The sequence below is a fragment of the Chiroxiphia lanceolata genome, chromosome 6 (assembly GCF_009829145.1).
Source record: "Chiroxiphia lanceolata isolate bChiLan1 chromosome 6, bChiLan1.pri, whole genome shotgun sequence".
NCBI classification, from domain to species: domain Eukaryota; kingdom Metazoa; phylum Chordata; class Aves; order Passeriformes; family Pipridae; genus Chiroxiphia; species Chiroxiphia lanceolata.
The window spans coordinates 37,577,564-37,592,490 of record NC_045642.1 but is presented as its reverse complement, the minus strand read 5'-3'; the positions used below and the strand labels follow the sequence as shown (position 1 = coordinate 37,592,490).

Below are 14,927 nucleotides of genomic sequence, written 5' to 3'. Positions count from 1 at the left end.
GGTAGGGCTGGAAAGGACCACTGGAGGTCATCTAGTCCAACCTCCCTGCTTAAGCAGAGTCCCTTAGAGCATGTTACTAAGGATTCTGTCCAGATAGCTTTTGAGTATCTCCAGCAAGGGAGACTCTACAACCTCTCTGGGCAGCCTGTTCCAGTGCTCAGTCAACCACACAGTAAAGAAGTTCCTCCTCATGTTCAGGTGGAACTTTCTGTACATCAATTTCTGCCCATTACCTCTCTTCCTATTGCTTAGCACCACCAAGAGGAGCCTGGCTCCTTCCTCTTGACACCCTCCCTTTGGCTGTCTATATACATTGATAAGATCCCCTCTCAGTCTTCTCCTCTCCAGTTTAAACAGGGCCAGCTCCCTCACAAATCTTTCCTCATAAGTGACATGCTCCAGTACCCTAATCTTCTTCATAGCCCTTTGCTGGCCTAGCTCCAGGAGCTACATGGCTCTTTTGTACTGAGGAGTCTAGAATTGGACACAGCAGTCAAGGTGAGATTGCATTAGCAAAAACTATGTTAACTGACCTTAGGACACATGATATATAGAGATAGAACTAACAGTATCCTATAATAACATTGATGTTTCCCTTTCTTTTTCAACCCCAGGTCCTCAGTCCTCACAAAAAGAAAGGTGTGCCAACACAGCACATTGGTACTCATCCTTGGGTGGACTGGTGTTCAGGAAATTACAAGCGTTTAAACAGCCTATAATTCCTGTGTATAGAAAATATCACCTATATTCAATGCACCATTAAAGTTTGCATTAGATACTCTGAATTACAAAGCATAAAGTGAAATCTCACCAATCCCTAGCTATAGTCAATTTGTACCCAAGCAAAAACCAGAGAGGTCTAAAAACCAGCTGATAAACAGCAATGTAGAAGGTCTACCTTAGGACGAAAAGGATCCCTATAATATATTCTTTCTTCCCTGTAGTGTCTTTACAGATAGACCTCAGGACCAGGCTAGGTGCCTCTCATCCAAACAGAAGACTAAGGATCCCTCCACACACAAGTATCAGACTGTGTCTTATGTCACCCTCTTAGCAAACAATGCCACCGCAAAAGCTGGGAAGTGTAAGTGACCAGGAAGACTGACACACAGAATTCTGGAGGATAAAGACAGAATAATGAGATCTGCTGACTGACAGGCACTGAATGCTCTTGGCAAGAAACCACATGCAGGCCTCAATGCAGCTGTAGATGGTCTGATCTGAATGCACCACTCATGCGCTTTTTGTAGCTTTTGCTACCTTTTCCAATGCATTAATTTCAAACTTCTAGGTGAGACTTTCCAGTTATAAATAGCCTGGTTAACCTCAATCTTCTCTACAGTGGATCTCTTCAGAGTCCCTCTGACCTTCTATTATATTTCTTTTTACTTCATAGGTAAAATGTGCCTGCAAATACAGATACACTTTGCACTTGAAGATGCAGAAAAAGGTCTTGCAAGAACAAATGATAACAGATAATGATAACAGATAAACTAACGTTAGAAGACTGTTCATCTCCTTGGATAAACTTTGTAAAGAAGTTCCTTTAGTTTTTGTGTGTGACATCTCATCACAACTAGCAACTTAAAAGAACCATTGGTGTGATTTTCCATTACAGGGTCCTCACTTCAAACTCATAACATAGCTCAAAACTTTCCCAAGGGCTGGATCCTCCAGCTTGCTGTGTCACACCTCCAGTGTACTCACTGTTTTCTTTTTGGAGGAGTCATTGAACACCTGTTCAGACAGTGTATGTTTCCAACACATCCTCTCCTGTCCAAGAACTAGCAAGTAATTGTACATAAGGACACTACTACTGACTTGCCCACGAAAAGAGAACAGAAATCTTAGAGCAAGATTCTTCCTTCTGCTAAGTCAAACTGTGAGTGAAACCAATGAGCAGATGAATATCACAAGCTGGATAAAGCTGTCATCCTAAAGCTAAACTGCCCTCATCTAAACTGACTGGTAAGTATTATAACATCCATTTCACACTAGACCACATGGAAAAAGATGTGGAAAGACAACTTTCACTGTGTTAAATGTATTGTTTTGGTCATGGCAAACTGAATACATATGTCACACTAATGCAATTTACAATGAAATATTTATTTAGAGAAGTGAAAACACCGAAAACATTTATAATAACATCTGTGAACAAACACTATCTGCAAAGTACAGGCATAAAATAAAAAGCTACTCCCTCACAGACACTGCCACTTTACACTTTTCCTTAGCCATTGGAATGAGCATTTTCTGCTCTACTCCCTTCCACCTCCTGCTTTCAAGGGCATGTACCAATCATGTCCAAATTATTATGAGGACTGTAATAGGCAAGAGCAAAGTCCAAACAGTCTCTCTGACAAATATGATTTTTTTAAAAAATGAGAGGTCTTAATCCAAAGAGGAGAACTGTGTAAAAGAGTAATTCTACTGCAGAAAAATGACAACAGTGAGACTACTTCAATCAGCTCCCCAAACCACTCTGTTCTTTACCTTTTTCCCCTTGAGGTGGGGATGGTAAGGAGCAGATCTGAATATTTATTTTTTTAGAAGAAATAGCTAGAGGAGAGAACACAGTAGCATTATTCATATAAATTTCTCTCAGCTTTAGGAATTGTCAGCTAAACACTAGGTTCATTTGTTCTTCCTGTTCAGAATGATTGATCTAAAAAACAAGGCAATGGCAGCTAATCTAGTACTTAACAAACACTTAGCCGCTGTTGCCAGACCTCAGAGAGCCTCAGTTTTCAAAGCTGTACTTCACAGCTTTTTTCCTCAATATCTGGAAACTATTTTTCAGGAATGATAAAATTTAAAGAACTTGCACTGAATACTATCCTTTCATCTTCCGCAGGCAATGTGTGTTACATCAATTCTATGAGCCAGGAGTTAAATTTATACTGAAAGAGTATGAGGTATTAATGTGTAAACTCATACTGTATTTTGGTCTCTAAATTAAGTTTACAGAGTCTACTGAGTCTGGCAGTTCATAATGAAGTATCAAGAGTGTCCAAAGCTAAGATACCCCTGACGATAATTTGCATTTGTCAACTACATTTATTATGCCAACAGAAGCAAACTATTTCAGCATGCAAATTATTTTTGGATGAATATAAAGAATTGTTTTAAAATTCCCACTGGTGTGACTAAGGTTTTCTTTGCTTTTCAATGTATCCTAAACCTACACACCTTTCCTTTCCTGCAGCTATTTAAAATATCAAAATACAGAACAAACAAAGAGTAAATCTACATCAAAAGCTGGTATTAAAAATATTTGCCATTCAAAATTAGATCAAGTAAAATTTACTATTACCCAAATGGCTCCCATAAAATAGCTTCAAAAATTTACTGCAATAACTAATTATGTATCTTCACTACAGAAGAAGAAAGCAAGCTCAGAAATGGAGAAAAACATTGTATATTACTGTTAAACTAAAAGGAAAGAAGATCAGATGCGTTGCCACTGTGGTTTGCATCAAAGGAAGAGATACGCCACAAGGGGCAAACAAACACTTATACAAAGAGCAATGACAGAATACTGATACACCTCTAATCTTAAACTGTATGCTACACACAACTTGTACTGCAGCACTGGGCTTTTTTTGATCATTTCTCTTTGGAAAGACAAGAGAACAGCACCATACCTACTCAGCTTGCAATTTCAGGTAATTTAAAAAGACACCTTTATTCAAATCACAATTCTTTCTCATGCTAAATCACACTTAGTTTAATAAAACATCAACAATATTTTTTTTTAAAGCTGATTTCAAATTCTCATTTTACAGTTTTTAATGTTCATTTTTGAAGAAACCATCTAATCATGACCTGAACTCCTTGTTCTTGTACATTATTATATGTTGAGGAAGAATTTGGTTCTCCTGAGTGCACACACACTGCTATAAAATAGCTGTGCAAAGGCTACACCCTGGTCTGTGTGACACTGACATAAATATGCGTAAATAGTTCAGTTCACCAGTTTGGTGTATCACATTACATTAAGAATTTAAAAATGCCAAATGTCTTCAAATTGGTGGCATCCCTCTGCTCTTTCCTGTTCAACGTACATACTTGAATAGAAATAAGACTTCTAATGTTTAATCAGTAAAGATAAAAATTACACTTTTTGGTTTTATTTAAAATTATCTATCAAACCATTACCATCAAAAGAAATTCTATTAATTACAATTCTTTGAAAATTCATATTTGAAGTAACAAAAACTCCTTTAATAAATATTTCAGACTTATCTGAAAAGGGCATTCAGAAAGACTGCACCATTTATAGGATAAGGCAATAAAAAGATTTAAAATCTGAAAGGTGACGAAAATAATCCCCTATATGACTAGCAATGGCAATGCTTCTGCTTTTATGGAACTTGACAGAAACATCAAATAGCATTCACTTTGCTTTCATTTTGCTTATCTTGACTAATTGTCTTTTTTATTCTTATTAAGAACCTTTTTAGAATTTATTACTGTAAGATTATAATAATACATGTTTTGTATGGAAAATAAAAAGTTAATTCCAAAGGGTGGGAAAATCAAGAGCATTGAAATAAAACCTGAAGCCTTTTACCTTTAGGTCTCCTCTACACAGTTCAGTTCAACACTCATTACTGTAATTATTAAAAGATTGCTCATTAAGTTGTGAAATTATTTGGTTGTGTCAGTCAGCTGCCACTGGACAGGTGGGAAGGTGTATACTTCTAATGGTTTTCAATGCCATGGCATCTCAATATCCAAAGAAACTTTAGCAAATGAAACAATTCCAGTATTAACTTGGAACTGATTCTGTCAGTTGCAACAAAGCCTCTAGAGCTGTCAAGCTGTCACACTTCACCAACACAGACCTCATTTTAACGTTTATAATGAAAGGGCAGTAGACACCCTAACTGATTTAAGTCAGCCCCCACAATGCAGCTTCTCCAGCAGAAACACTTGTGAAGGGCTGAGACTGCCTCCTGAACAGAGACGCCCTTGCTGCTCCTCACACAGCCCTTGTACTCTGAAGGGAGAGAATGATAAACTTCTCTCCAGGCTTTAGGGAGGCTTATCCTCCATTTCCAGTAATAGTTATTAATTTTATTTGTGGTTCCTTTATCTAAATAACCAAACAATTACACACACTTAGATGTCTCAATTTAACAAGCCTTATTCTTCATAATTAGTTCACACTATATCTTGATATCGAGCATCATAATGTCATCTGAAACCCTCTGTTTTTAAAACGTTTTAAAAGCTGGAAAACGTGTAAGGATGTTTCTAACTTTTTCAAGCATGCGTGTTCCATACATGATAAGGAAGCCGTTTCTGGCAGTTTTGTTCATGCAAATGATGAAACAGAATAAGAAAGTAATACTAAATGCAAATTAAGTAACAATGGACACAAACAAAGCCTTTTTCTCCATAATGACCCTGGATTTCTATTTGGAAAGCAAACTTGCACCTGAGGAAAGCAGTGGTGGTTGCGCAGAAGTATGTATGACATTTTCAAGTTACCGTATCATTTTGTATCTACTAGTTTGTTGAAGAACAAGTGCAACATGAGCAAAGTTACAGACAATTAAAGAATAATATGCTAAGTAAGATATTCTCTTTAATGACAACTGGAATTATAAGGCATATCTTGTTGTGTTGCTTTTACCAGTTAGGTATTGCTCTAGTCTCTTTTCGAGTCTCTCTTATTGTCAGATGTTGCGATGCTACAGTTTTTGATGTCCCAACTGGGTAAACCCACCCCAAACAAAACATCTTTACCAGTACTCTTTCTCATATTCATACTCATTATGCACAGAAAAATCTGTAAGTGGCTGGCAAAAATATGTGTGCAGGTTTTGTAAATTTATTTAGAGGCAAAATAAAAATATTCTACACTGCCTATCCCTAGGAAGTACAGATTAATAACGAAGAAACCATAATGCAAACACTGTATCTCACATATGCATGCATGCAAATCAAAGAACAACTTTCATGCAAATTAGATAATGCCCTTCTAAATTTACTTAACTAAGATATATATGTTGCCTCTGAGGAAAAACAGAGAAATTATTCCACTAATATCATGACTGTCCAAGGCATCTTCAAAGGATAAAGAAAGAAAGAACAAGAAAACTGGAGAGGGAACAGAATGGCACATCACCAAATATTTTCCACAACAAAGTAAAAGACAACATAGGGCTTAGAAAATATGAATTGCAAATGGTGTCCTCAAGCCAGACGAATTCTGTGGACTGCTCCAAAGATATGATCATCAAGATGTGCAACACTATCTTCAACATCTTTGAAAGGAACTAAGTTGAAGAAAATAAAAGCATGCTAAACAACACCAGGGACTGTCAAAGAGACAGAAACCAAGTAACGAGCAAAAGAAGAAAGCACAGTTCAAGCTGTACAAAAAGAACCCTTGCAATGAGGGTGAAAAATAGCCATAATAAACAACAGAGAAAATTCTTCATAAATCACAAATTCACTGAACCAGTAAGAACACAGGGAATTAAAAATCCTATCACTCCTTGTCCGCTGTATTTGTCTTCATCAAAAGCAGAATACATTTATTTTTTTTAAACTGCAGAAGACTTCAGCAGGCTCAACAAAACAAACTAATGGGAAAGACAAACGTAAAGTGATACTATCACTCCTAATTTTATGAAGTTAGGATTGACAAAGTAATAAGCTGAACTGAACAACTTCAAGAACAATGTGAAGATATTTCAGAATTCAAATCAAAATGCTGTCTTCAGTTAGGAAGTTTTAAAAGCCCATACTTGTCCAAATAAATAAAAAAAAAGCTAAAAACTATGCCAGGAAGCTCTAGTGAAGAGTTTAAAGAGAGACATGGGCAAGAATATATCCCCTTTTATGGCATATCAAGAAAATCTGCATTGCTTGTTGTTGTTTTAAACCTGTTTTCCCTTTTTAAAAATCAACATTTTGTCTACTTTGACTTGCCTCAAAACCTGATTTAACAGGTATGAATACCACAGGTTTCTGACAATCACATGGACAACTAATGAAAACACAGCATAAAAATTATTTACTCTTAATTCTTCACTTTGTTACATCTACACAAGAATGTGGACATTACTACACTTAGCAAAAAAATGCAACTTTTTAAAAATTGTTTTGCCTGAAGATGTAAGTATTATGAGAAAAAAAATTAAAGTTTCTATTTACTGATATAGTGTATCAGCCAGAAGGATTTTATGACCTTCCAAAAGCAGACATCAGCAAAATTCAGAAGAAATACATGATTAAAGTAATTTCCATCTCCTCTTTGTCCCAGAGGACCCAGTGTACCACCACAACCACTTACACTCTTGAAGGCAGTGTAGAGTTCTGTGCGGAAAGGGCACAACAATCCCTTGAAGATCCATAGTCTAATGACCTTTTCTATGTTAAATCAGGACATTTAAGTGCACTGTAGGAAACATAAATTATCAATATCTACTGTATTTAAAAAAACCAAACAACATAATTTCCAAAGATAAATCCACAACTCTTCAATTTCATAATTTTACATGATTTGATGAAATTCTACTTCACCAAAAACTTCTGTACCACTGTCATGTTTCATCTCATTGCTTAAAATACCAGGAGTAAAAGGTCCTCCTGCTTTCTACTCACACATGCAACCTACTAAGCACTGTATTTAAGAAAATGGGTATGAATCAGCTTGCTTTTTATCATATGCTCCAGGTCACAGATAAGCTGAGGCACTAGAAGCCTCCTCTTCTTCTTCTGGGAAAAATTTGTTACATTCTTCATCACAACTCTGTTGATACGCTCCCTTCCACCACTCAACACAATTATAGGCAGCAGAGAGAACCTCCCGTGATTATTAACCATTTTAGGGCAATTATGTTATGGCTGAGTTAGCATTTGTCTAAACATTTGAGTTTTATATGGTAAAAGATTTATATTTTCCTGAACTTGACATCATGGAAGATCATGAGACACCCACACAGCCTTGATGCTAAATTTAACTATTTGTCAAAAAATCTGTCTTCTAGATATATCAGCAACTGTGGTTATCATGTTCGACTGACTGAAGCTGAGACATGCCTGCGTTAAGGAAAAAGCTACAAGGTACTGCCTGACTGATAAAAGACTCCTTTCAATTCTGCAGATGTCAATGTCCTCTTAATGGTTTTGCTGTGAAAGCTGGATGTGTGTCCCAAAACCCACTAGCTCTAGTCCCCTTAGAGATGGCACTGTCTTTTACCTATAGCTCTAGCTAACTCTTTAATCCTATCCTATGAAGCTTTAGAGATTCTTTATTAATTAAACTTATAGACATTCTGGTAAGAGTTCTACATGCAAGTGAAACATTTCTACCAATTTAATGTTTAGTGGTTTCACTTCAGTGTGTTACTGACACCACAGTGCAGAGATAAAGGAGCATTGGAGGGAAACAGGGCCTGTGCACAAGCCAGTCTGCACTCAGAAAAGAATGAGAGCAGCAAAAGATGCTTACATTTCAGGTTTGTATTGACATACTTGGCTGATACCATTAAAACCAGAGCAAGTGGTCCTACTGATGCCTTTTTAACTGAGATTCACAGAATTTTTGGTTGGAAAAGGTCTCTGGAGGTCTTCTACTGGCAACACTAGATAGGGCCAGTTAGGGATTTGTCTAGTATGATCTGGACAACTGGCCAGAAAGGAGATCCCATGGACTCCCTTCCTGGTGAAGAGCCACAGCAATTATTAAATTTCTCCTGAGACTGTTAAGGATTGCTTTCTCTTTTTTACCACTGAGTTCCTAACATTGTTTATGTTTGCTATTGACAAATGTTTCTGTTGAAGTATGTCAGACAGGTAATAAACCATTACAGTCTATCAGACCTCGTGAGATGCTCAAGCATTCTTTCAGAAGCAGTATTTCTAAATCCTGCTGAAACCAATGAGATTAGAGGGCAGCCTACATATGGCAAGATTGATTTGTTGAAGTTTAAACCCCCTCCAAAAAGTCAAATTCATAACACAAGAGGAAAAAGAATGCATTAGTGTATTACAGTGCAGAACAGTTTATCCGAATAAATGTTGTGAATTAACAGCATTTACACCTTCTAACTAAAAAGCAATCATAGAGACAAACTATTTTATTGTATTAGCTTTACCATGTAGTAGGTACAGACAAAGAAAATTTTCTACTACAAAACTTACCAGTTTTTGGCATGACTGTTTTTCCTTCAAGAACTATACTCGACTTCTCAATCTTTTCAAAACTTAGCATAAAAGAAAGTAACGCAACCATAATGCTAACATGTTAAAAATCACTGATAACGTTTTCATCACCACACAACTGACAAAACAATTTCTTAGCATGCTAGAAAGAAAATTAAAAGAATTTTTGACTGGCATTTTAAAATAAGATTTTTCAGAGCTTTTTGGATTTTTTTTAGCTTTTTGTAGATTTTAGAAGTAGTTCAGTAGTAAACGTAGATTTTAATGTACCTGTATAATATGCCACCCTTTAGCACAGTAGTTTACACATACTCAACCCTACTACTCCATTTCATATCAAACCCCTCTAAATTCCTTTAGCGTGTTTAGTCTTCTTTTCAAGGTAGAATTGTAGAAAAAACACCTCTGTTCAAGAACATCACACCCTAGGCCCGAACAACAAGATACCAGAACAGGCAAAAGCAACCTTCAAGCCCAGAACTCTGGAGGAGCTCCAAGGACTATACATGCTGTGAAGAAGAAGAAGATGAGGAAGAAGGGATCCCAAAGACCCCAGACCCAATTCCCAAAGGGGCATGTTGGGGGCAGAACTGGGTAGACCCAGGAGGTAGATAAATCTGGGATTGGATGGACCTTATTATGAAGTCATAGAACCACTGCCTGGGTGCTTGCGTCATGTGTATTCCCTGGGCCTGAGGCCCTGATTAAACGATCTGCTCTTTTTATCCTGTCTTATACACTAAATTGGCCTGGAGTTTTTTTCTCTGTGGTCTCTTTAGGTTACACTACCAAACTTAACTAACTTCAAATCTCTGAAACAGTCAAGCAAAACACATACCTGCAATTGGAATATTCTGTGATACTGAGAGCTGTACATCTCCAGTCCCAGGTGGCATGTCAATTACTAAATAGTCCAGTTGACCCCAGTCAACCTAGAAGACAACAATAAAAATGTATGTGAAGATTTAAGTGTTTTTATTTAAGGCACTTTGTGTTTTAGTACAGTCCTTGTTTCCTCTGACACACAAAAAGTGAACCCAGGACACCTCAAAAGACTAATACTCCAATGCCCTCTTAGTCACTCTTTCAGCACAGGATCAAACATTATTTTTCTAAGAGACATAATCTTTGCTGATCACTTAAAACTATGAGTTCAATTTTACTATAAACTTCATTGGCATCATTTTTTTTAATTATTTCCCCGCAAAAAAGTAGAAATAACTTAAGACTCTTACTCTGCAGTTGCGGTATCACAGGTTAGAAGCAAACGTTAGGTAAAATTCAGGCTAAAAATCAGGGGTTTGTGCAACAAATATGGTTTAGGAATTGTTTCCATTAATTTAAAACTACTTTTGCTTCCTTCTTGTTACTTGTTGAAATTACATATAAATATTTTTCAAATTTTTTCCATTTTGTTGTTAGAAACTTAGAGCCATCACTACTCATTTTCTTCCTAGGGAAAAAGAGGTGTTGGGAGAAAAAAACAAAGAAACAAAACACCCCAGATTTGTTAAATTAAAATCATCAGGTATAATCATACAAACTTACAACACACATAAGACATCGCAAAATAAAAAAAAGTTTGCTAGACATCAAATGAGAGCAACCATTAAAGATATCAGACTCCAATATGAGAATGCTGTGATTACTTATGTTCTTTACTAGGACAGGTTTCCAGGAGAGCCAAATAACTCTTTCTAGAGCATGGTGCACTGTGATAAATGTTCTTTCATAAGAACAGAAATGGTCCTAGGCCTACTCTATATAATGTAAAGTCTAGCTATACTTTGCCTAAACATTTCCCAACAGTCTAACTAAGCTTTGGGAGAGCCTCAAATCAATTCTGACATGGTGCAGGTTAATACCAGTACAATCTTACTAGCCAGCAGTAACATGTAAGGTGTTTCATCTCTGCATTACAGAAGCTTTAGAAATCAAAACCAGATTAAAAATAAAGACCCACAAACATCTCCCCCTCATTTTCCCCTCTACACAGACATAATGCAATTATATGGTATGTTTCTGACTCATACAACATATATAAGATACAACCGTATGAGCTCCTTTAGTACAGGAATATGCCAAACTAGAGCACTGTATTTTACACGTTCCCTCAAGTGTCATTTTAACAGCAAAAAAACAATCAACATTTTGCCAGTGCCCTAGTTATTATCATGGTAATAGTACTAGACCCTGTCAGGGCAACACATTCATTTTCATTCAGTTCTTGTATGGTTGCTGATCTTCTAGGGAAGCACATGCGATGTGAAATCCAGATCACTAACACAATGTGCGCTCCAGGGAGAAATGGAATTTTTCAAGGCAGACTGATGAAGATGGAAGATTTCAGGGCACTTATAAGAAAAGAGGGATGAGGAAGATTAGTTGCAAATTCGAACTTTAAATGCCTAAATTAGGGACTCTCAGGCACACCTCCCTTTCCTCATTTTCTATAAAAAGGCTTCAGGAATACTAAATAGTGCCTAAGACAGTCACGCTAAACAGAAAATGCCATTTATGTCAACCATGGCAAATACTGCACTTTACTTTTTCACGTTTAATATTGATCTAGATCATCTATATGATCTATATTTTGTCAACAAAAATGACATATGCCTAACAGATTTCTAAAAGCAATTAGCATTCATAATTATATATTAATAATTATTTTGAGACTACATAACCCTAAAGAAAGATTACATATATGTGCAAAAATATACATACTGAAACAATCATGGGGTAGAGAAGCTAGTTCATCTAAATAAAAGTCTGTCTTTTACTTTGGTTTTCTTAACTAATCTTGCATGCTTATAATGCCAGATAAATGCCAGTATTTATGAATGCCTCCTTTTCCAGTAAAAATTACTTTGTTCACCTGAAGGCATGAACTTCAAATTTCTATGTTTCTTAATTAAAAATAAACCATTATAAAGGTGACAAATTGAAATTATACAGATGTTAAAAAGTAGTATTTACAACATGAGTAAATCCACATTCCCTGAAGATTCACAACTAAAAACATGGGAATGTTTTTATCTTCTTTTATACTTATCTTCTATAAGTAAACTTCATAAAGCTCAATATGCAAACCCAGATCTTTTGTAATAATCACAACCATTTCAAAACACAAGGTAGTTACAGACAGTTTTAGCTTTTAAAAAGGATTAATTCAAAATACCTTCCTCCCCCATGTCCTCATGAAGGCTGGTCCTGGCATCTTTTGTTAAGTCCAAATTTACAAGTCCAGTAATCATATACTCCTTCCTTAAATGTTTCTATAGAATACAGTGAACAAACTGGATTTTTGCTTTCTGCCTTGCAGCAAGATGCAGTCTGGAAACACAACTATGAGTGGCAGAGCACTGCTATTATTCTGACACAGTTCCTAATAACTGTATGCCAAAAACACTTGCTTCTCAGATATATTCTCAGAAAAAAACCTTGGATGTTGAGTACTTTTAAGCCCTTTTCTCCATGAACTCAAATTCAAGTCCTTTTAAGTACAGCACTGTCTCATGGAGTAGTAAAGACAATCCAAACCCCATCCTTTATCAAAGGTAACTGGAACAAAAACTAAATACACTGGGTTTTTCCCCCAAGCTAAAAGCTGTCTGGTTTTGCATACAATTGCTGGCCCTAACTTTAAGCCAGTTCCTCTTGTAAACAAAGTGACTTTCTGGGCTTGGCCTATAGCTTTTCTTTTCACTCTAACCAGAGGATTTGCTCCTCCAATCTCTTCAAGTATCAGTCTTCTCATCAGGTTCCATGTGATCCTCCAACATACCAAGCACTACGGTTCCCCAAAGAAAATACCTAGACCTACTCCATTACTTTGTGCAACGCTAATGCAGATGACCTCAAACACCAGCGCTCAAAGCCTTTCGTAGGCCTTCTGTTTCGTGGGGAAACACAAATTGCTGCTCAAAAAGTTACTTCCAGAGTTTACCACATACAGTAAAATGGGAGAAAAGGTAAAGAAATAAGAGGGCCTCAGAGCTTCCTGCCTCAAGCTTCCTTAATAAGTGACCCCATAACATCCAACATGCACTTTCTGGATTGTCCTATGAGTAATGATTTTTAATAAAGTTACAACCTTTGGAAACAGATGTTAGTAATGGAATCTTAAGCACATGGTGAATCTCATGGCAAATCTCATTGCTAGGCAACAGGAAAAATGTTAACACATAGTGCAATTAAATTACAATGCTTAATTTATGGCACTGAAAACATCTTAATTCACATATTTTCTTTAAATTCATGGATTCAAAAAAAAAAGAAATGAGCTGTCTATCAAATGACAGACATCGTAATACTTATAAATTTGAGCACAGAAAAATGGAGAAGCTACACCACCATCCCAGCAGCAGTGGAGAGGATGTCTTGCCACTGTGCAGAGTAAGAAGACGACAGGCTTTCATCGCACAAGTTCAGAAAAGGTCCCAGTAAAGATGACAAGGTGCACAAGTATTGAGCACATGAGAGAACTACCCTCTACAAACGTCTCTGAGTCATGCCACTGCTGTGGAGCTGAACTGGTGAAAGTCAGATAGCACACTAGATTGGAAAACCACTCCTCATTAAAACTAATGTTGCTTTTTATTTTGGATGTAGTTAATTCGCGATTTCATTTTCTTCTTTTTCATTTGTAATTCAGGGCAAGAAGGGAGAGCTGCACCACAACAATATAGCCATAATTTCTGGAAAAAACTGAGCTAGTGTTTTTGCCCACTACGGAGTGGTATCCTCTGGACATATGCATTTGCTCAGAGTTAGGTTGGGAACTCTGCACGTCACCCCATTTCTCTCTGTGGATTTCCTCTTTATTTGCTTCTATTCTGCAAGGAGTAGATGATGAACACTGTGGAGTTCAGTTGCTTCTCCGTTATCCTCCCACAGAAGTACAGCAGTATGAAAATCTTCTATTAAACAAATTATTTAACGTAATTTGGATAATTTGTTATAGAAGTGTACATTTCATTTCATGGCTGGGCTTCGTGAACAAAGATTTGGGAAAGGCTCTATCCACAGTGTTACAAGCACAATGGTGGCTAATAAGGCCAATACGAGATAGACAAGACTGGTTGCAAAAGGCACAGCAGAAAGACTCCTTAGGAGGTATATTCTGCAGGACACGATTCTTTCTGTGTTGTCTTTTCTCCTCAAGAGTGATCCTGTGTGCGTTCTCAAAGGAAACAGCAGCGTTATAGATGGTGTGTCTCCAGGCCTCCTGATTGGAGGCCAGACTAGACCAGTTATGCTGATCAATATGGCCAAGGCTGAGATGTTGTTTCAGGGAGTCCTTGTACCTTCTCTTCGGGGTTCCTCTCATGCGGCAGCTGGTGGTAAGTTCACCATAAAGCAAGATCTTAGGGAGGCGGTGGTCCTTCATCCTTGGGACGTGTCCTGCCCAACGCAGCTGTGTCCTCAGCAACATGGCCTCAATACTTGTGACTGTTGCTTGTTCTAAAACAGATGTATTGGTCACATAATCCGAGCACGGGATGTTTAGGACTGTACGGAGGCAGCATTGATGGAAATGTTCTAGGAGTCGCAGGTGGTGGCGGTAGATGACCCATGATTCGGAACCATATAAAAGAGTAGACAACACAATGGCTTTGTAAACACTGATCTTGGTGCTTTTCTTCAAGTGTTTATTACACCATACTCTTTTATGGAGCTTTCTGAAAGCACTATATGCCTTTGGTAACCTGTTGTCTATCTCCCCGTCAATCTTACCATCT

At 37.1% G+C, this 14,927-nt stretch overlaps 1 protein-coding gene across 1 annotated transcript in view; it reads right to left on the bottom strand.

The window, feature by feature from the left end:
• NUBPL (nucleotide binding protein like) overlaps positions 1 to 14,927 on the bottom strand; it is an 84,712-nt gene that overhangs the window by 23,588 nt on the left and 46,197 nt on the right. Inside the window, exon 7 of the mRNA XM_032691329.1 lies at positions 10,025 to 10,118. Within this exon, the coding sequence (XP_032547220.1) occupies positions 10,025 to 10,118 (94 nt within the window). The remainder of the gene's footprint in view (positions 1 to 10,024; positions 10,119 to 14,927) is intronic.